The sequence below is a fragment of the Ahaetulla prasina genome, chromosome 1 (assembly GCF_028640845.1).
Source record: "Ahaetulla prasina isolate Xishuangbanna chromosome 1, ASM2864084v1, whole genome shotgun sequence".
Lineage (NCBI taxonomy): Eukaryota > Metazoa > Chordata > Lepidosauria > Squamata > Colubridae > Ahaetulla > Ahaetulla prasina.
In genome coordinates, this window is record NC_080539.1 from 33,535,883 (window position 1) to 33,558,812 (window position 22,930).

General features: G+C 38.0%; 1 protein-coding gene across 1 annotated transcript; it reads right to left on the reverse strand.

The window, feature by feature from the left end:
* Positions 1–7,030: 7,030 nt before the first annotated feature.
* DNAJC27 (DnaJ heat shock protein family (Hsp40) member C27) lies at positions 7,031–20,263 on the reverse strand. Its single transcript, XM_058164803.1, has 7 exons — positions 19,148–20,263; positions 13,680–13,762; positions 13,085–13,154; positions 12,126–12,290; positions 11,412–11,534; positions 10,360–10,520; positions 7,031–9,727 (listed from the first exon to the last, which is right to left on the reverse strand). Exons 1-7 carry the CDS (start codon positions 19,223–19,225, stop codon positions 9,595–9,597), a joined length of 813 nt encoding a protein of 270 aa, XP_058020786.1. The 5' UTR covers positions 19,226–20,263; the 3' UTR covers positions 7,031–9,594.
* Between the last annotated feature and the right edge of the window lie 2,667 nt (positions 20,264–22,930).

The following is a 22,930-nucleotide window of genomic DNA, read 5'->3' on the forward strand; positions in this document are numbered from 1 at the left end:
CTTCCTTGTGTCGTGTCCCACCCCTCCGCTGACGGCCGGGTCAGGGAAATCCGAATCAGGTGTGCCTCTGCAGCTCTGCCAAAGTCCTAGCAAAGTCCTCAGAGCAGGCAGGAGACCAGAAAGTGACTTCAGCAAGATATGTTTAGACTTTGCCTGACTCAGAGAATGCCAGAAAGCAGATCCTTTATATTAAAATGGCTAGGTATCAGATTTAATCCTATGTACCTTAATTCTACTTTCTATAGTTAAGGATGAGAGAACAACTCTGCAATGAAAGGTATACTGTCCGCAGCTAGATAAGAAATACTAACACGTTGGAAAAGCTGCTTGGGTCATTCAACAGATAAGTGGATTGGGAGATTATGGAAATAGCTTTGGCTCAGAATATGAGCATAAACTGACTTTCCTAAGGAAATAGCTTGCTTTGGCTTCACTGATAGATGCTGCTTTTTCATCATACATGTTAATTCGAATAATCAAATTAGCTTTTTGAATAACTACTGCTAATTGCTCTTGGGCAACATTCTACCAAAGGACCACGCAACTGATACAATAAATTTCATCCAATGAGGGGCTGATATTAACATATTAGATGTTAATGTTTTGCATTTTTAATAAATTAATTCTTTAAAAAGTTGCATTTCACTACGATGGACAGGTAGAAATTTGGAGTCAAATAAAAGATTAAAAAACCAAGACTGTCGTACATTTTGTATTCTGTAACTATTTCACCTGGTAATTCATATCATTTTGTCCTTATAGCAGAGCTTCCAGTTAATATGCACAATAAAAATAGATATTCCTCAACTTACAACCACAACTGAACCCAACATTTCTGTTAAGTGAGACATTTGTTCAGTGATATTTGCTCCATTTTACGACCTTCCTTGTGTCGTGTCCCACTCCTCCGCTGACGGCCGGGTCAGGGAAATCCGAATCAGGTGTGCCTCTGCAGCTCTGCCAAAGTCCTAGCAAAGTCCTCACTTCTTTCTTTCTTTCTTTCTTTCTTTCTTTCTTTCTTTCTGTCTTTTCTTTCTTCTTTCTTTCTTTCTTTCTTTCTTTCTTTCTTCTTTTTTTCTTTCTGTCTTTTCTTTCTTCTTTCTTTCTTTCTTTTTTCTTTCTTTCTTTCTTTTTTTCTTTCTTTCTTTCTTCTTTCTTTCTTTCTGTCTTTTCTTTCTTCTTTCTTTTTCTTTCTTTCTTTCTTTCTTTCTTTCCTTTCTCTCTCTCTCTCTCTTTCTTTCTTTCTTTCTTTCTTTCTTTCTTTCTTTCTTTCTTTCTTTCTTTCTTTCTTTCTTTCTTTCTTTCTTTCTTTCTTTCTTTCTTTCTTTCTTTCTTTCTTTCTTTCTTTCTTTCTTTCTTTCTTTCTTTCTTTCTTTCTTTCTTTCTTTCTTTCTTTCTTTCTTTCTTTCTTTCTTTCTTTCTTTCTTTCTTTCTTTCTTTCTTTCTTTCTTTCTTTCTTTCTTTCTTTCTTTCTTTCCTTCTTTCTTTCTTTCTTTCTTTCTTTCTTTCTTTCTTTCTCTCTCTCTTTCTTTCTTTCTTTCTTTCTTCCTTTCTTTCTTTCTTTCTTTCTTTCTTTTTCTCTTTCTTTCTTTCTTTCTTTCTTTCTTTCTTTCTTTCTTTCTTTCTTTCTTTCTTTCTTTCTTTCTTACTTTCTTTCTTCCTTCCTTCCTTCCTTCCTTCCTTCCTTCCTTCCTTCCTTCCTTCCTTCCATCCTTCCTTCCTTCCCTCCTTCCCTCCCTCCCTCCTTCCTTCCTTCCTTCCTTCTTGTCTGTCTTCCTTCCTTCCTTCCTTCCTTCCTTCCTTCCTTCCTTCCTTCCTTCCTTCCTTCCTTCCTTCCTTCCTTCCTTCCTTCCTCCCTTCCTTCCTTCCTTCCTTCCTTCCTTCCTTCCTTCCTTCCTTCCTTCCTTCCTTCCTTCCTTCCTTCCTTCCTTCCTTCCTTCCTTCCTTCCTTCCTTCCTTCCTTCCTTCCTTCCTTCCTTCCTTCCTTCCTTCCTTCCTTCCTTCCTTCCTTCCTTCCTTCCTTCCTTCCTTCCTTCCTTCCTTCCTTCCTTCCTTCCTTCTGTTGCCTCCGCCTATCAAATCTTCTGACGCGAGGGTCACTCCAGTCGGCAGCTGTTGGCAATAGACCTCCCTCAGGCTCACATGCTGTGGAGGAGGGGGAGGGGTCTAGTTGCTCCGTTTGCCTGGGCATGGAGCCAGAGCTGGGGGCTGGAGGTATTTCTTCCTCTTCAGCCTGTCTGGGCATGGAGCCAGGGCTGGGGCCGGGAGGCATACTAGAACATTCCTCCGTGTTCGGAAGCAGATAAGAAGACCCCGGCTGAGGTGAGATTGGACGAGACATAACATCTTGTCACACTTGTTACGTGAATCACTGCAGTTGAAAAGTTAGTAACATGATTAAGTGAATCTGGCTTCCATTGACTTTGCTTGTCAGAAAGTTGCAAAAGGTGAATACATGACCTTGGGACACAGCAACAGTCAAAAGTATGAACCAATTGCCAAGCATCTGAATTCTGATCACATGATCATGGGGAATGCTGTAAAGGTTCTAACTATGAAAAATGGTCATAAGTCACTTTTTTCAGTGCCATTGTAACTTTGGTCATTAAATTAATTGAGGACTACCCATACATAAAGTTAACTCCTTACCGGATTTATGCAATGCTTTAATGATTCTCCTTTTGAAAATGTCTGTTTTCCCAAAAAGAGTAATGGGTTGCTGAGAATGCCATTTCTAGAAATAGGTCTGTATGCTTCCAACTATAGCAGCACCCAGTGGTCACTGCAGTATATTTGATATACCTTTTTCCATCTAGAAAATGCTTTCTTCGGTGGTATAATATAGGACTTGCACTCCACAAAGCATTTCAGTACCAAAACAAATTTCTCCCCTTCATTGGATAAACTGATTACTGAGTGTCCTTCTTTAATACAGTTCCAGAATAGATGGAAATGAATGCATGTATATTATATGCAGACCTGTAACCCAGCCATCTTTGAAACAGCTATCAAACATCATGTGCTTATCTCTTGTTCTCAGATTTCTTGGCTGGCTGGGGGAGGTGGCGGGAGGGAGAGACACGGGACATTTGGTATAAAACAAAAAAAATCCAGGTCTGGAAAATGAATAGCCATGGTAGACTGAATTGCAGGGCTACTGTGCTGTTGATGTTTCAGCCAAGCGTAGATTTAATTACAAAATGCAGATGGCAAGTCAGGTTTTCATTTAAAGAAATCCCAAGCTCAATAATCATAGTAAGTGTAAAAGCAGGTAGATGGTTTTAAGTTAGCATTCAATCACACTAACACATTTGCCATAGTTCTAATGGGTAGAAAGGTATACAAGTGTCTCAGTCCCAGTTAAATATTTAAAAAATGAACTGACACTGTAAATTTGATACAGAGATTTCAAACACAGAAGGCCTTTGATATAACAGCATGCAGGAGTGGACATTTCAGCGTTTTCTGTTAAAGATCATCTATGCCTATAGGCATTTTATTTAAGGCATTTTATTTATTTGTTTATGCCTATTTAAGGCATTTTATTTATTTATGCCTATAGGCATTTTATTTATTTATTTATTTTAAAGACTTATATAGCCGCCCATCTTATAACAAACTCTGGGCAGCTACCAATCAAAAACTAAAACATAAAAACCATTATTAACACAATTAAAAAAACAAATGCATTAAAAACAAGTCAAGGTACCAAGTCAAGGTTACAATTTATTTGTTTATTAAGTTTATTGGCTGTCCATCTTACCAAGGGGTAACTCTGGCAGCTTATCTTATCCCAGGGCTTGGGCAAAAAGCCAGGTCTTCAGTACTTTACAGAAGACTAAAAGTGCAGAGGCCTGCTGAATTCGAGGGGGAAAAGTGTTCCACAGGGTAGGGACTGTCATTGAAAAGGAAATGTTTCCTAGCTCCTGTAAAATGACAATGTTTAAGGACTGGTAGATGTCTCTAGGGAAAGGTGGTCCCATAGATTTTTCAGAGGGCAACTCACTTGGGAGGAGGTGGGAAGGGGCAAGGGGAGGTGAGGCAGGCAGGCAGGTAGGAAAATTGTGGAGATTGCTAGAAAATGCATAAAAAACTGGCTGGTCAAGTTTCAGCCAGTCCCTCACTCTCAACCCAACCCACCTCACAAGGTGGTTGTTGTTTTAGGGGAAAACAGGAGAAGGAAGGCGTATTAGATATGTTCTCTGCCTTGAGTTATTTATAAAAATAATAAAAGCGGAAGGAAGGAAGGAAGGAAGGAAGGAAGGAAGGAAGGAAGGAAGGAAGGAAGGAAGGAAGGAAGGAAGGAAGGAAGGAAGGAAGGAAGTTGCCAGAATACTCCCCAAATTTATAGCTAAGTGTATAGTTCTGAGTGTATGGCAATTGTATTGATTTGAAAGTGGTTTCTACAATTTCTGCTTGCAATAGCTTTCTACCGCCATGTCTAACTGAGGTCTAAGGAAACAAAATCACAAATGTAACATTAGCCACTTCCACTTCCACTCTTACAGCATATGTGTTAATACTTGGTAAGAGGGGGCAGCCAATAAAATTTATAAATAAATAACTATAAACCATGAAATTGCTGTACAGTTTTTTGTGGTATGGCAACCTAAGCCTTATTCCACTTGTTTCAAGTGAAACAATAAAATGCAACGTGTGCTAGAAGTTTAATCACAGATGGCAAAATGAAATGGCACACATCATATTGTATTGTTTCACTTGAAACAAGTGGAGTAATGGGTTGAAATACGATGTGTCTTAAAGCTGTCAGCAGATATAGCACAAAATGAAAGCTTTTTGAAAATGTCTGTTTTCCCAAAAAGAGTAATGGGTTGCTGAGAATGCCGTTTCTAGAAATAGGTCTGTATGCTTCCAACTATAGCAGCACCCAGTGGTCACTGCAGTATATTTGATATACCTTTTTCCATCTAGAAAATGCTTTCTTCGGTGGTATAATATAGGACTTGCACTCCACAAAGCATTTCAGTACCAAAACAGATTTCTCCCCTTCATTGGATAAACTGATTACTGAATGTCCTTCTTTAATAGTTCCAGAATAGATGGAAATGAATGCATGTATATTATATGCAGAGACCTGTAACCCAGCCATCTTTGAAACAGCTATCAAACATCATGTGCTTATCTCTTGTTCTCAGATTTCTTGGCTGGCTGGGGGAGGTGGCGGGAGGGAGAGACACGGGACATTTGGTATAAAACAAAAAAAAATCCAGGTCTGGAAAACAAATAGCCATGGTAGACTGAATTGCAGGGCTACTGTGCTGTTGATGTTTCAGCCAAGTGTAGATTTAATTACAAAATGCAGATGGCAAGTCAGGTTTTCATTTAAAGAAATCCCAAGCTCAATAATCACAGTAAGTGTAAAAGCAGGTAGATGGTTTTAAGTTAGCACTCAATCACACTAACACATTTGCCATAGTTCTAATGGGTAGAAAGGTATACAAGTGTCTCAGTCCCAGTTAAATATTTTAAAAATGAACTGACACTGTAGATTTGATACAGAGATTTCAAACACAGAAGGCCTTTGATATAACAGCATGCAGGAGTGGACATTTCAGCGTTTTCTGTTAAAGATCATCTATGCCTATAGGCATTTTATTTAAGGCATTTTATTTTATTTTATTTATGCCTATTTAAGGCATTTTATTTTATTTATGCCTATAGGCATTTTATTTTATTTTATATTTTTAATTTTAAATTTTAAATTACTGGTTTTAAATTGGCTTTTATTTTATATTTTTAATTTTAAATTTTAAATTACTGGTTTTAAATTGGCTTTTATTTTATATTTTTAATTTTAAATTAATAGGCTTTAGAATAAGTTTTTAATTTTAAATTAATAGGCGTTTAGAATAAGTTTTTTAACTGTTTTTATATTTCTTACATTGTATTTATGTGTTTTAAATGCCTGTACACCGCCCTGAGTCCTTCGGGAGATAGGGCGGTATATAAATTTGATAAATAAATAAATAAATAAATAAATAAAGCAATAACCTGCCAAATAATACAACACATTCAAATTCATGTACTCCTGCAGAAAGTCTAGGAGTCTGAACAGCAGAAAATATACTGGGGAAAAAATCCCTGCTATTATATAACTGAAGCTTAACTACATTCAGTTATATTAGTTCCATTTTTTTCAGAAGCAAAGACTACACTAGGAGGCAATGCTTTGCACAGAAATGTTTGTGTGTGTTATGTTGTGCATTTTAAATAAAGACTGCAATTAAAGGAGGCATGCCCAAGGGACAACAACAACAGCAAAATGTTGTCTGTCTTCCATGTGCCTTGCTGATTATATCCCCACCACTACAAATTACAAGCTGCTGTCCAGACAAATATTCAGGACAGGACAGGATCTGAGCAATCTGTTACCTTTCCAATATTTGATGTTCTGATAGGTAAGTATTGCCCTCTGCTTCAGTTAAGATGGCATTTTGCTACCTTAATAGAGATTACAAAGAACACTTGTTTCAAACAACTTCTCACAGTATTTGTCTTGAAAGTGAGTTTTCTTCAAAGGCTTTGAGCTATTCACACATAAATACATCCACCAAATTGTGTAATTTGAAAATTAATGTAAAGGATGGCAGCTATTTTAAAATAAAGTTAATACAATATAATTACATTAGCAGCAATTTTACAAATTCCCAATTGTACAAAAATGTACTATTTTAACCCTCCTTTTCCATTTGGCATAAGAGCACAAGTAGGTGGGGAAGGGAGATTAAATTGTCTTGTAAAGAGAAGTGGTCAATTTCATAAATCTCATTCCAAGAATACCTATTCTTTGAAATAATCCTGTATTTACAAACAGGAGAAAGAGGAATCCTAGGTTACCAGAAAAGCCTGTAGCTTCTTATATATCTAAACTGTTACATCCGATAAACTATAAGTAGAGTAGGGTGGAGAACTAGACATGGAATTTCAAGAGTGAAGAGCTTATCAAGAGTTGCTTCTTAAGACACACACTTGGACATTAATGATGTAAAACATTATAGACAAAAGCAGATCACAAAAAAGTGCAATTTATGAATATATAGCATATCCAATAGCTTAAAAGAATTTGACATTACAAAGAATTCACAGCAACCAGAAGACTAAATATCACTTCTAGAAGACAGGAAACAAGGGAATATTATTGAAGAAATGCACAGAAACCAATCAGCTTTAAGACTTAAAGTGCACATAGACATACACACAAAGAGCAATGTGTATTTTATATTCATACACGGCAGAGTATGCTTTTATTTTGGCTGTGAAGAGTCTTACTCTTTCTGTATTTTGATCAAAAGCTACATAGCTTTCACACAAGTGAGACATTTCTTATAAGGCAGCCTTGCAGGACTTCTCCATGTCCATCCTGAGAACACAGTCACTTTCCTTGGCTCAAAGAACTCATAGAAGGCATGCGGAGGAAAATTCTCAAAACTGGAAACTTTTGGTGACCTGATGGTTATTTTCTCAATTAATATGTACTTGAAGGTACAGCTGCTGCCCTCTTAACACACTCCTAAAGGAGTGTCCCTCTCATACTTCCAATATACAATGTAATACAGTTGCCAATCCTTATGGTCCTCCACAGGGAACTGGATAAACAGAATCACAGAGTGATCAAGGCACACCACCATCTTAACTTTTTGTATATTTTGAGATGTTCTAAAGAGCAATAGGTGCTAGATGGAGGATAATGTATGACTGCACATCACAACTATGTTACATTTGACCATTGGAAAAATCAGCTAAATGACTGAGACATAGTTGCACTCATATTTCTCAATGCACTACATATAAAAGAGTTGTTTTCTAAAAGTTCTTAAATTTTAGTTTAATGAAGTCTAAGAACTTCGATATTTGGGACTACTATATACTCTTCCTAAACTCAAGAAGAGGGAATTTTTTGGCAACTCATCCATTTGTTCATAAGGCATTATTTCTCTTTTGCCAGATTATGCTGTGATCTTTAGAACTGTAAATAATTTCAATAAGTTGTATCCCAAATTAGATAAATTTTGAAGAAATTCCATGACAGAGGCGGTATTCTAGATAGCTGAAAAACTGTTTCTACCTACAGGCCAGCACCAATTCCAGAAAAGAGTTAAAGTATTGCTTAATAGTTATCCTTTTGTCTGAATATTCTTTCAACAAAAATTCCAAGAAGCACTTATCAATACAGCTGAGTTTTCTTCGTTTCTTTCTTTGGAATAGCATTACACCCCAACCCACCCCTAACTTAATGCCCATTAATTTTAGAAAAAAACTATGAATATACTACGGTATGAACGTTGTTCCTTTTTGTAATTGGGGCAATGGTGCTATTTATATGGAGTTCTTGTATCATTCCTTGGTAGGGAATTATTTGTTTGTATGACATGGACAAGTATGTAAGCTGTTCAGAAAATAGCAATAGCACTTAGACTTATATACCGCATCACAGTGCTTTACAGCCATCTTTAAGCGGTTTATACAGAGTCAGCATATTGCCCCCAACAACCTGGGTCCTCATTTTACCCACCTCGGAAGGATGGAAGGCTGAGTCAACCTTGAACCGGTAAGATTCAAACTGTCAAGTTGCTGGCAGCAGTCAGCAGACATAGCCTGCAATACTGCATTCTAACGACTGCACCCCCATTGCTCATCACAGCAGTGGCAAATAAATTAAATAAATAAATAAATAAATATGTTAGTGCCAGTCATGAATTCAACAAGCCGCCACTGAGTTTGTTTCATCCAGTCTCTTTCAATTCAGGGACCCTTTTAATTATTCTTGAGTACATACAGTTAGCTTTTCCATTTTTCCTTCCCTTCTTCCCTCATTTAATTTACAACTGGGGAGGAAGGGAGAACAAAATAAGACAAATTAAGCTTCTGTGGGAGTGACTCCCTCATTTGGTGAAGGTTATATTCCTTGCTAGGTCCAGGGAGGTTCAAAGTAACACTCCTAGAACTATATGACTCAAATAATGAGCAAATCAACTTACCCCCCAACTCATTTTGTAGGAAGTACTGCCTGTCCCATCAAACAACTCTCAGTGGCTACTAGTGCTTTGACCCCAGCTATTATGCTATATTTTTGCTACTTTTATTTGAAAAAGCGGGAATACTTTAACCACTTAATAGTGAAGTGGTTCAAAGAATATGAGTGGATAAAGTCATTTCCAGTGTAGGACAAAGAGGAACAACGAAGTGCTTAATTAGAGGCTGAATATCAGCATTGGTTTTGAGGAAAATAATGCACAATATTGAAATAAGTGATTTAAATGAAAGTAACATATTTTAGAGACATCTCAGTCCATGGCCAACTTTTCTGCAGGGGAAAAGAAAGGACAGGATATTAACATTGTTATTGTTCCTGAGGCATTCAGATGGGTTCAGAAGTCCACCTCAAAGAAGTCTCCTATATTGACCTATTCGTAGTAGAACAGAAAACAGCTTTGAGAGTAAATGGTGAAGGAAAATTGCCTTTAGGGATTTTCTGTGACTTTCTTCCTTTGTCTTTTGCAGGAGGCAATCCTTGATGCCTCTCTCAGAATAGGCATATCACTTGCTATGGTGAAAGCCGCATTTTCTTGTGTTTTACTTGATGTTTTTGAGCAAGGCAGTCCGTGCATTCACCACAGCCTTGAAGGCGTCCTCACTGCCTGGAGCCATACACTTATCTGGGTGGAGGAGCACTGCCAACTTTCGATAGGCCTTGTTTACTTCATCCCTGCAGAGCAAGAGAGAGAGAGATAATAGAGGAGTCCAATGTAATGCGGTCTATTTATAGAATGATAAATCTTACAATGGAAGTTTTTCAACTACTGAAGTTTATCTAAGTACTAAAAACTATTTGAATGACACCAACAAAGAAACACAATTATTATTCAGAAAAATAAAACTGAATTTAGTTATATTCAGAAGTTGGTCCATTATAGCTTCATCTCCTGCATTGCTCTAGGCTTTTAACTCCAGATATAGAATAATCAGAGTTTCAGAAAGCATTTCTTGTCATAGGCAGTACTCCTTCCATTCTCTCAGTTCACAAGAAAGGGCTGGATCATGAACAATGCCCAACTGATATGGTGAATGGACACTGGAGCTTTTACACCCATTAGGAGTCAGATGGGGGAAAAAGTGAGGGCTAGGGTAAATAGCAGATTGTTGTGAAGATGCATTCTGTCCAAATGTCTCCTATGCTATACATAAATACTTGCGATAAATTAGTAGATATTTTACCTTATATTTTCTAAATTCACAGCTTCACCATACCTATCCCATTCCTTCTAGTCCAACTCTTATCTTGCTCATTTCTACACCAGCAGAGATTATTTATTTTGTAATGATGGGGTCCTTCATTACCTTGTAGCTCCCGGTTTGACACCCAACATATCCCAGCTATCCTTGCTGTTGCGAATCCTCCGGATGGTGTCTACTTGCTCCTTGGTGAAACTGTTGCTTGTGCTAGTTATGGGGCGCTTTCCACCATTATCACATAAATCAACAATAGCCGAGTAGAAAGTCTGCAAGCACAGAGAAGGCAAGGTTACAAAGTTCTTGTATGTGCCGATTGCTCAGCAATCTTTCTTTATTTCATTAAGGAGATCAAAATCCAAATCATTTTCTTTGCCCATTCTTTGCTCAGTCTATTGCCTCAAACTCAGAAATTTTGAGAAAGGGAATGACCTATAAATAAAATACAGTAAGATTTTTAATCTTACAACAGAAAATTTTCAAATAGTGCAGAAGCATACAGTTACATGGTGCCTACTCCACTAAGTGCTTTCTTGATATATTTTCAATTGGAATACTGTGCCTTGTGCTTTCAGATCATCCATTAGATTAATTCTTGCATATTGAAACAATCTCTTGCACTACTTGTTCTTGCTTTTTTTTTAACATAAAGAGCTCTGTGCCATTTCAAAGACTAAAGGGAGGTAATTACTTTAAAATTCCTTGGAAAACTAGGAAGAACATTGCCTAGGCAGAGAGAATAAATGAGAATTTGCCAGTGAAAGATGAGAGACCTTAGGACATTTTCTCTCCAAGTCAAGAAAAGGTACTGCTGGTTTCAGAAAGGAACAAGAAAATGTCTTAGAATGAAAAGTGAAAAATGACAGAAAAGCATCTGCATTCATGACTGGAAATATTTCTGGCATGTTTTATTCATGCCCCCAAACAATGTTTCACATGACTTGCAGCAAGTCAAGGTAACCATGTTTAAAGAAAAAAATCAACAGCATTTCATTTTGTGTAAGAAGATGAAGATTTACAAAAGCAAACAAAATAGTTGCTTACAAAAACATCTTGGGAAGAATTCAGTCAAGGATGTCTAGATTACAAAGCACAAATCAACCCACTTCAAGGGAAAAAAGATGCAGCAGGACTGCCTTGTTTTGCACTGTAGATTTTACCTGGAACATTTCATTAATTCCTTCTCCAGTCTGTGCAGAAGTTTCAAAATAAAGAAAGCCTCTGCTTTCTGCCCACAAACGCCCTTCACTTTCATCCACACAACGCAACTTGCCACAATCAATCTGAAACAAAAATGAGAGAAGAGCGTAATCCTGACTACCGTATTTTTCAGAATATAAGATGCACCGGAATATAAGACGCGCCTTAGTTTTTGGGGAGGAAAATAAGAAAAAAGCTGATTGGCAGGTGGATTGGCCTTCTGGAATACTCCCAATCAGCTGTTCCCAGAGGTGAATTTTAGCAACAGGTTCTTTGGTTGTGAGTTCTGTGTCCTGCTTTTTGTTTTGCTTTTTTTCTGCCCCTGAAACTCTGTTTCAGAAAAAAACTTTTTTCTGACTCTGAAAGCCTCCGAAACAGCTTCAGAAAAAAGCCTCTGAAGCTCTGTTTGGGGCTTTTTTTCTGAAGCTCTGTTTAGGAGCTTCTTTTCTGAAGCTTAGTTTCTGATGCTTTTTTCAGCCTCTGAAACCTTCATTTGATAAGCTGGGCGGGGCTACATTCGGAGTATAAGATGCACCCAGATTTTCACCCTCTTTTTGGGGGGAAAAAGGTGTGTCTTATACTCTGAAAAATATGGTAATTATTTACATGCTCCTTTATCTGACCTAAACCCTTTAAGCATTTAACAAACATGAGCTTTTTATACCAGTCTTTACCTTATTGGCACAAACCACAAAAACAATGTTTTCCATGTTTCCATGTGGTCCAAGTTCTTGTTTCATCTCAGCAAGCCATAAGTCAAGGGCATCAAATGATTCCTTTTGCCCAACATCATACACTAGGATTACACCCTGAGTGTCTTTGTAAAATTCATTGCGAACCTAATTTAAGGCAGAAATAACGCAGGTGAATTTAAGAGACCAACAGACAGCTCTAGAAAAGTGACTCAAACTATAAATAAGCGCATCAGCTTAAATTGGGCAAATTTCTGACCATTTATACGCAACTGCAGAAAATAATATAATACGTGCATTACATCTGAACATGTCAAAGTTTGCAGTATACAAGTATACCTATTTGGATAATGTTGTGCACAAACATTTTCCATTTAGCATGCATTAGTTGACAAAAGCCAGCTAATTATTACATCACTACAACTGACACAGAGGTGACAATAGTTCAGTAAAAAGTCTTGGATACAATTTTGGTGTAATGTACAGATTATGGGGCTGCATTTCAGTGATTATTTTAACAAATAAAGTGTACTTGCATGCTATGACCACCACCAACTACGGTTTAGCCATTTATTCTCCTTCCAAACAACACAACTACAAACTACTCATCCTTGGCTTATTTTCTGCTAGCAGACGGACTCAGTGCAATTACTGTAAGAGGGGGGCAAAAAACCCAGAGAAAAGATCCATAAATAAACTTTACTTTAAGTCATCGACCCGGTAAAATCAGAAATAATCACTAGGCCAAGTGCATAATATGATTACCAAATCTAAATTATAAATCATGATTTATATCCCACAGTGCCAAGGTTCACACATTAGACTAAGACCAAAGACCTGATAATTTAGTGTACTGTCTGAAACTCTGGCACACAGCGTTTTAGCATCTTTTCGCATAATTTGTTCCGTCCTCATTGCTGAAAAGCCATCACCTTTCTTACCTCGTAAAAGAAGGAGTGTCCAGCCATGTCAAAGATATTCACTTTGATTTCTCGGTCTCTAATTTGCACTCTAAAAGGAAAAGAGTCCTAAGATGCAAATATGGGCACTCTAAAGAATCTTCTTGCTGTTACTAAGCTAGCATTAATAAGCATCACAATATGATAGTTGTGCCAATAATAGGGTTAAGCATTGGTATAATCATTAAAAGACAGAGAAAAAGATCCAGTATTAATTTAAGGCAAGATGTAATTATTAAAAAATTGACTAGAAGAGATACAAGAACAATCACACAGTAGCATCACAGTAAAGACTTGATCAGACTTTTAATAATTTCCCACACAGTACACGAAAATACTTGCAGGGAAACATTCATTGGCCTCATATTATATGCAATGGGATGTGCACTGAATCATCATCAACTTCAAAACTGCTATTTTCACCAACAGCAGAACAGAAAAATTACAAACAATTGTGATGGATGAACAATCAAGAGCATTTTTCTATCTCTCGCATGTACATCTTTTAAGCTTGGCTCACATATTTTCAAGAGCTGTTGTCCATAGCTACTGCCGGATATAAAAGAAGGGTACTCACTTGGTGACACCATAATCAATGCCAATTGTTGCAAGATATTTGGGCACAAATCTCTTCTCACAGTATCGCTTGATAACGCAGCTCTAAAAAGTTTTTTTAAAAAAAAGGCTTGTTATCAAAGGGGTGAGCTGCTTATTCAGCCCAGTCTGTGCTCTGCTTTTCATAACTAATTCTAATAAAAATATTTTTAAAAACTGATTTTATGTATATCGAGCAGTTAAGTAAATATAGCAGTAATACAATTCAAATAAATATAGCAGCAATAAACATAAAATAAAAAAGATAAAGCAAGTTTAAGTTGAACTTAAGTAAATAAATATTAATAAATTTTTATTACTGTCAACTACCAGTCAACACAAAACAGATTACATACATAAAACTAATAATTAACTATGAAATAAATAAATACACATTACATGACAAAATGTGGCCCCATTTAAAGAAACAGGAACCCATCTGAATCTGAAATAAATGTTTGTAAATACCGTATATACTCGAGTATAAGCCGAGTTTTTCAGCACGTTTTTTGTGCTGAAAAACGTCCTCGCTTATACTGGGTCTATCTGACTTATACTCAGTTTTTTTTTCTTTTTCACATACGGAAGCCCTGCGGTGCAGTGAGAGGGCGGGCGGGGAGCCGCCAGCCTTCTCAGCTGAGGGAGGAGGGTTTCCCCAACCGTAGGTGCCTCATTCCACCTCGGCTTATACTGAGTCCCAGTTTACCCCAGTTTTTGGGGTAAAATTGGGGACCTCGGCTTATACTCGGATCGGCTTATATTCGAGTATATACGGTAATACTGATCAAGTGAGCAGGGAATTTGGTTTGATGTGGGGTTATGAGCTCAAGGTGGGGTTTAGCATAAAACAGTATAAATATAATTTTTATTTCCTACTCAAAACATTGTATATTTCAGTTTTTATCATTCATATTATAGGCAGTGCCATCAGCTTACTGTATAGCAGGGGTAGTCAACCTTCTAATACCTACCGCCCACTTTTGTATCTCTGTTAGTAGTAAAATTTTCTAACTGTCCAACGGTTCCACAGTAATGGTGATTTATAAAGTAGGTTGTGGGAGATGCGCGAGCTATTCTGGGACGAGGCTCTTTTGTTTGCGGTCGCACTATAGCGCCATTTAGTTTCACTTACATAATGTGAACTAAACTTATGCGTGGGTGATACAAAAGTATATTTTCAGAAATTTTAATTGTTACTGGGAATTTTAGGAAAACCTAATGAAAATGTTTTTAAATAATGCTATGACAATTTTTTAAAAAGTCAATTAAATTAAAAAAAAGGAAAGTGCTTCAGTATCGGACAAAACCCCTACTGCCCACCGTGAAAGCTGGAACGCCCACTAGTGGGCGGTAGAGACCAGGTTGACTACCACTGCTGTATAGCAAGAACAGAATGGAACGTCATTTCTTTTGCAATGAGACATCATAGATGTTTTCACAGGATATACTGCATCCTGATGTCCATATAGAAGAGAAAATTAGAATTGCAGTTAAAAAGACCTTGGGAGTAGATAAGACTTGTCATTTTCACGTCGAATCTGGAATGTTGTATCAACAGTCATAGAACAGGTAGTCCTTGACTTACAACAATTCATTTAGTGACTGTTCAAAGTTACACCACTGAATAATGTGACTTATGACCGTTTTACACAGTTACAACTTTCACAGGACCTCATAGTCATGTGATCAAGATTCAGATGCTTTGCAATGGACTCATATTTATGACAGTTGAAGTGTCCTGGAGTCATGTGTTCACCTGTTGTGACCTTCTTACAAGGATAGTCAATGGGGAAGCCATATTCATTTAACAACTATATTGCTAACTTAACAACTGCAGTGATTCACTTAACAACTGTGGCAAGCAAAGTCGTAAAATGGCCCAAAATTCACTTAACATATTTCTCACTTAACAACCTAAATTTGGGGCTCAATTGTGGTTGTAAGTCAAAGACTACTTGTATGCTCCAAATACAAAATATAGCCAATCAGTCAGCTGCCCAAATCTGGCCAACCTGCTTGATCCATTAAATACCCTGAGGGATTCATCATTTTTATTCTGCTTACATCTAAGAATAAGACTATGGCAAAGCAACTGAAGGAAAACAGAGATCTTCTCTCATTCAACCCTTATCTGGCAGGAGCCATTCCATCATTCTACAGAAATGGGGGCAGGGGGAAGGAAAGCAGGACTGTTCTGCCAGCAAGCCTGAGATAAGCAACTATTTCTCTTTCAACTTGTCACTATATAAATAATGAATGAGTGTTTGGGTTTCTTTTTGCACTGTTTGCTCTTCTCCCTATGATGAAGTCTTCCAGACGGCAGGGAACAGTTATATTACTGGTCTTTGTAATCTACAGCGAGTCCTCAACTTATGACAATGGAGTCTAAAATTTCTGTTGCTAGGCGAGACATTTCTAAAGGAGTTTTGCCCCATTTTATGACATTTCTTGTCACAATTGTTAAGTGAATCACTGCAGTTGCTAAGTGAGTAATACAGCTGTTAAGTGAATCTGGCTTCCTCATTGATTTTGCTTGTCGGAAAGTCACAAAAATGATTGCACGACCCTGGGACACTGTAACTGTCATAAATATGCCAACCATCTGAATTCTGATCATATGACCATGGGGATGCTACAATGGTTGTGAGTGTTAAAAACAGTCATAAGTCTAATATTTTTCAGTGCCGTTGTAACTTTGAATGCTTGCTAAATGAATTGTTATAAGGCAAGAACTACCTGTACATTGGAGTATTCTTTAGTTGAAGGGTGAAGTAAAGTAAATAATTAAATAACATTCAATTACTATGCCTTAAACCAGGCTTTGCTAAACTGCCATCATTAACTATGGAGATTCTTAGTCATCCAGGTCATGGTTGTTCCAAAGGTGCTTTTTCCAGAGGCCACTGACTCTCTGGTTTTTCTTTGAAGACGTTTTGCTTCTCATCCAAGAACCTTCTTCAGCTCCTGCCTCTGGAAAAAGCACCTTTGGGACTGCTATCATTAATAATCACTGGCCCTGCCAGTTATGCTCATGACAGTTCTAATCCAAAACTTCTGGAAGGCATCAGATTCTGAAAGGCTAAAACAATCCAGGATCAAGATGAATAGAATATAGCTGGTCAGTGACCCGGATCTGAAGGGATTCAAGTCATGCATGTAGACTGGATCTGTTGGCACCTCTTTAAATCAAATGTGCCTTCCTAGGATATGTAGCTCTGAATCACCCTTTCCTCTACAAATCCAGATCTCTGCACAGCCCTAACATAAAAGCCAACAACTCCCACAGGAACTCACATAATTAAAATAAATGGGATTAGAAGGACACACAAGTGAAATTGTAATAACTATTTTATTTGCTGGCTGCCCTGCTCTTAAAGACTAGGCTGGGTATTTGTTTGATAGAGGGATCCTCATTAATGATCATTTATTGAACCGTAATTACAAAAATTTTGTGAAGCACTAAAACGTATGTGCATGAATGCTAAGAAATTAGGCAGTGCAGAGTCTGCCATCTCACATCTTTCTGCTGAATCACATCGTTATTATTATTTATATTATCTCCTGCCTACTCAAATTACTTGTTTATAATAAAAATCTAAAAATGTGTGTGTTGTTTCTAGCGTTTGTTCCACTTTGTTGCAAATTCTGATTATTTTTGTGAACTCACTTCAGTGAGTTCACTGTATGATGCAACATGGAGGGTTGATTTTTCAGCCAGCTTGTCCCAGAGCCTGACAATGATTAGGAATAAGAAGAAGTAACTAGTCCACGATCACCCACCTGCCTTCTCTGCCTGAGAAAATTAGAAACTGGGTCTCCCTGCTTCTAATTTAGTTTTAAATTGCTAGAAAATAGAGGAAGTAGATACAATAGAGACTGCAGCAATTGCAAGCTAATGCTTGTATTCAAAGTACATTTGAGACAGGGAAGTGCAATCATTAATTTTTTATTTATGTATTTCACATTTATGTAACATCTTTATATGACTGTTCACCTACTAAACACTCCGGTCAGCAAACAGATAAAAACAGAACAGGAATCCACTATATAAAAATTATGAAGTCAAGTTCCCTAAAAAAAATAAATCCTAATAGAAACCTAACAAATATGCCTGCATCCCCATCAGAGTTCCATTAGTAACCTGGATCATGTTTTTACAGCCTTTTGGAAAGATAGAAATCATCCAAAGAGCTTTGGACTGAGAAAGACAATTCTATCGGCAAAGTATAATCTAAGAAGTACATCTAGATCCATTTCTCCATACTTTTAGATAGTAAATTAGGTACATATCTCCAAATAGAACCCATTTTCAATTCCAACAGAACCCAGTGTTGTATCAAGGAAATTTTATTTTAATGGAATCTGGATGCTATACTGCACACACATCAGACTGCACACGGGACATGTCTCAACTCAATAATAATATTCACTTATATCAGATAAATTTAGAATAACTACCCTCACTCCCCACAAGTTGTGACAATAAAGATCTAATATCTTGAATTGGAGCAGAATAAAATTAAAAATTACAATGTTCCATCTTGAGGGTCGAGCCAAATCACCCGTTATGAGTTCCAGATTATATGGTGTCAGCTTTTAAGAGGAGCTTATGTCAGATTTGACACAAATTTATTAGAATTTATTGATTTGATGGATTTATACCTACTTGTTGTATTGCATCACATAGATTTTACTTTTATGCTACTAACCTTCAGGCTAATAATTAACCCATTGAAATAATGAATAAAATCATTTTCTTGGCCAAGTCTTACCGTTTTTTATTTTTATATTAAGCCACAGTGATTTTATCTAAGGACTATTTGCTGCTTCAAGCCTTCTACTATGTTGAATCTTTTTTCAATATTCACCACCAGCTATCTGGGTTGTAGGAATCCCCATCTGCATGACCAGTTGATGGCAGCCAAGTATTTTGCTTTTTTGTGTTTCTTTGCTGCTTCTGGCAACTGTCTGGATATTTGCAGCCAAAATATGATAAGATTTAGATAGAAAGCAAGTCAAAGAAAGTTACCACTGCCTTCACCTAACATACCTTGCAGCCTTTACATGTGGATAAATGAAGTGGAATAATCAATATCATTTAAAAGATCCTTTGGCAGGTTGTATCCATTTAATGTTAATTATTTTTAATAGTTTTTTTTAAAATGTTTTAATTGTTGGTTTTATGATGCTCCCGAGTATTTTGATATGGGCGGCCCCATAAATTTGGTTTATATAATAAAAATTAATATATAGCAAAACATTTTGGAAGCTCCACCTTAACCCAACTCCTCTACCTCCCCGGGGCTAATAAACGACAACATTCTATTCCACAAACGATCTCTAGTGTCACAACGGCCTAATAAAGCAAAGAGACCTCATTGGTCAGCCAGCTTGTCGTTCACCTGCCTCGGACCAATAAGGCGCCTCTGCTTCTATTCCTACCCTTTTTACCTTGCCAACCTCGGCGTTACCCATGGAGATTACTTTAATCCTCAAAGACTTGCGCGTTTCTTTCCGTTTCGTCTCCATCCTTAGCGGGTAAGACAGGAGGATATGACTGAAGCTCCCTTTCTTCACGGGGTCTGGCTAAAACTCAACAGACTCGCGCAAATCACCATCACAATGCCCCGGCTCCAGTCCTCACTTCCGTTATCTCCCTCTCCATAATCAATTCAACAAAGCTAAGTCGAGCCCTAACAAACGCTTCGCGAGCCTTCACGATATCGCGAGAATTACCGAAGGTCTGCCTCCGGGCGCTCAATACAAAAGCAAGGAAGTCTCGCGAGACCCAATCAGAGTGGTCCAGTCGGAAAAATAGAAGCATTTGCAGCCTTTCTGTTTAATCAGAGACAAGTTTGACTTCGAAGTGGTTGTTTCTAGATAAGCGGCTATAGAATCGCAGCGTTCGGTGCTGTAGTTACCTGGAATGTACCCTGTTCGAATATATGCATCTCATTTTGCATAGAATTGTACTGTAAATTAATGGAAATCCCTTTCCATTTTTATAAGTCAGAATTCCTACTTATTTTTATGAGGCGGCAGAAGCCGGGAAAGTGCTGGATCTACGTCAAACACAGAGCTTGGTTCTTATCAGACACCAAATAGAATAGAATAGAATAGATTTTTTTATTGGCCAAGTGTGATTGGACACACAAGGAATTTATTTTGGTGCATATGCTCTCAGTGTACATAAAAGAAAATATACCTTCATCAAGGTACAACATTTACAACACTTAATGATAGTCATAGGGTACAAATTTAACACTTAATGATACAACACATAATGATAGTCATGGGCTACAAATAAACAACCAGGAACCAATCAATAAAAATTGTAAGGATACAAGCAACAAAGTTACAATCATACAGTCATAAGTGAAAGGAGATGAGTGATGGGAACGATGAGAAGATTAATAGTGCAGATTTGGTAAATAGTTTGACAGTGTTAAGGGAATTATTTGTTTAGCAGAGTGAAGGCATTCGGGAAACAACTGCTCTTGTGTTTAGTTGTTCCGGTGTGCAGTGCTCTATAGCGGCGTTTTGAGGGTAGGAGTTGAAACAGTTTATGTGAGGGATGTGAGGGATCTGTAAATATTTTCACAGCCCACTTTTTGACTCGTGCAGTATACAGGTCCTCAGTGGAAGGCAGGTTTGTAGCAATTATTTTTTCTGCAGTTCTAATTATCCTCTGAAGTCTGTGTCTTTCTTGTTGGGTTGCAGAACCAAACCAGACAGTTATAGAGGTGCAGATGACAGAATAGTGAATAAACGGGCAGAAAATCTCTGGCAGTTTTTGCATTTATTATTATATGGCTGAGGTGGAGGCAATTTCTTTCAAAACAGCACTGAAGCACGAGAGAAAAAGCTGAACCTCTCTGCTGGTTCTATTTGGCGCATTCCTTCCGAACCCTTCGTCAAACCATGCAGCAGTCTGCCCTGTTAAAAAGAAATCTGTAGCTTTATTGCAGAAACACTCATGCTGGCTTTGATTATTGACTGGTGAGGGAAAAGGACAGTGGTGGGATGCCAATTTTTTTCTGTGGGTATGGCTTGGTGGGCGTGGTGTGGCTTGGTGGGCGTGGTAGGGGAAGAATACTGTAAAATCTCCATTCCCACCTCACTCCAGGGGAAGGTTACTTCAAAATTCCATCTCCTTCTGATCAGCTGGAGGCAGAGAATAGATGGGGGTGGGGCAGGGGTGAAATTCAGAAGATTCTTACAGGTTCTGGAGAACCAGTAGCGGAAATTTTGAGTAGTTCAGAGAACCGGCAAATACCACTTCTGGCTGGCCCCAGAGTTGGGTGGGAATGGAGATTTTGCAGTATCCTTCTCCTGGAGTGGGGTGGGAATGGAGATTTTGTAGTATCCTTCCCATGCTACGCCCACCAAGCCACACCAGGCCCACCAAGCCATTCCCACAGAACCGGTAGTAAAAAAAAATGAATTTCACCATTGGGCAGGGCCAGTCAGAGGTATTTACCGGTTCTCTGAACTACTCAAAATTTCCGCTACTGGTTCTCTAGAACTGGTGAGAACCTGCTAAATACCACCTCTGAAATGAACACTGCAGATGTACAGAGAGGCTTTTCTTGTTTGTTTGTTTTCAATCAACTGACTTCATCAGGAGTATGGACTTGAAATGGAAATGGAAATTCGATAGATGATGGATGCATGCATGGGTCCATGGATACATAGAAATAGAACAATAGAGTTGGAAGGGATCTTGGAGGTCTTCTAGTCCAACCCTCTGCTCAAGCTGGAGACTTAATATCATTTCAGACAAATGACTGTCCAGAATGAGTTATTGGACCTAATTTAAACTAATTTTGATTTATGAAGTTAGATTTTTTGCAACAAAATAGCACCACCTAGTGAATTTTTAAAAAAAATATGCTTAAACAAAATGATCTATGTGCTGAGCAGGAATTTTGATAGTCAATCACAGAACTATAGAAAGCTATATAGCAGCGGTGAAATCCCCCCCCCCCCGGTTCTATCTGGCTCCCCAAACCAGTAGCGCCAGCACTGGGAGGCTCATTACGTTCCCTTTTTTAACCATCTGTGCATGTGCAGAAGATTCTGCGCATGCACAGAAGAGGCGTTCCTGCGAGGAAGCACACTTAGGGAAGGTAAGTAGATTTCACCACTGCTATATATAGTATTAAGATTTCAGTATATACAGCTAATCATTTGCAAATCAAATTTTAGATTATATTCCCAGCAGAAGAGTTATGCAGTTATGCAGCTGAATTTTTTTAATTAGAAAGCCAAAAAGAATGAAGATAGATAGATAGATAGATAGATAGATAGATAGATAGATAGATAGATAGATAGATAGATAGATAGATAGATAGATAGATAGATAGGAAAATATCCCCCTGTCAGGCCTGGAAACCATACTAGACTTTAGGGTTCCAGACGCTGCCACATTTTTCCCCTGAGGGGAAGAAGGGGGGTTGAGGGGTATGGTAACATTCTTCAAGCGGTCAAGGTCGGATGGTGTTCACATCTGCAGGAAGAGTGGCGAGAAGATATTCGAATGAACTGTGAGAACGTGGGACCATGTGACCAGCAAAGGGGTCAGGGGGGTGGGACACTTGGGGTTTGTATAACTGGGAAAAGAATCCGGAAATTCAGTTTTGGAATAGTGTCAGGGTTCCAGAAAAACCTCTTCTGCATAAAAAAAACTCAGAAGCCATTGTCTTTCAGAGTTCTTTACTAGCATGAGGAAACTGGCACGCGATGAGTGAAATTTCAAAACTGAACTTCCGGATTCTTTTCCCCAGAGTCCCACCCCCCTGACCCCTTTGCTGGTCACATGGTCCCACGTTCTCACAGTTCATTCGAATATCTTCTCGCCACTCTTCCTGCAGATGTGAACACCATCCGACCTTGACCGCTTGAAGAATGTTATCATACCCCTCAACCCCCCTTCTTCCCCTCAGGGGAAAAATGTGGCAGCGTCTGGAACCCTAAAGTCTAGTATGGTTTCCAGGCCTGACACCCCCATTGTCTCTGTTCCAGTTTTCTTTACAAAATGTGTTTGATAATCTGAATTAGAATAATAGCATTTCTCTTTTTTATACATATTATTGTTATTGAGCATTACAATCAAAAAGATAAGAACTAATACAAACCAATAAAGTAACAGAATAAAAATGAAAATAGGATGGACAGTGTAGAAAGTTAGCACCCACCCGTCTCCTAGAAGAATGAAATATTCTAAGAAATATT

Coding starts and splice junctions, on each gene's coding strand:
- DNAJC27 (XM_058164803.1), bottom strand. CDS start 19,225: ATGGAGACGAAACGGAAAGAAACGCGCAAGTCTTTGAGGATTAAAGTA. Junction 12,291..13,084: donor GACACTCCTTCTTTTACGAG/GTAAGAAAGGTG, acceptor GCCTTAAATTAG/GTTCGCAATGAATTTTACAA. Junction 10,521..11,411: donor GAATTAATGAAATGTTCCAG/GTAAAATCTACA, acceptor CTGTGCTTGCAG/ACTTTCTACTCGGCTATTGT.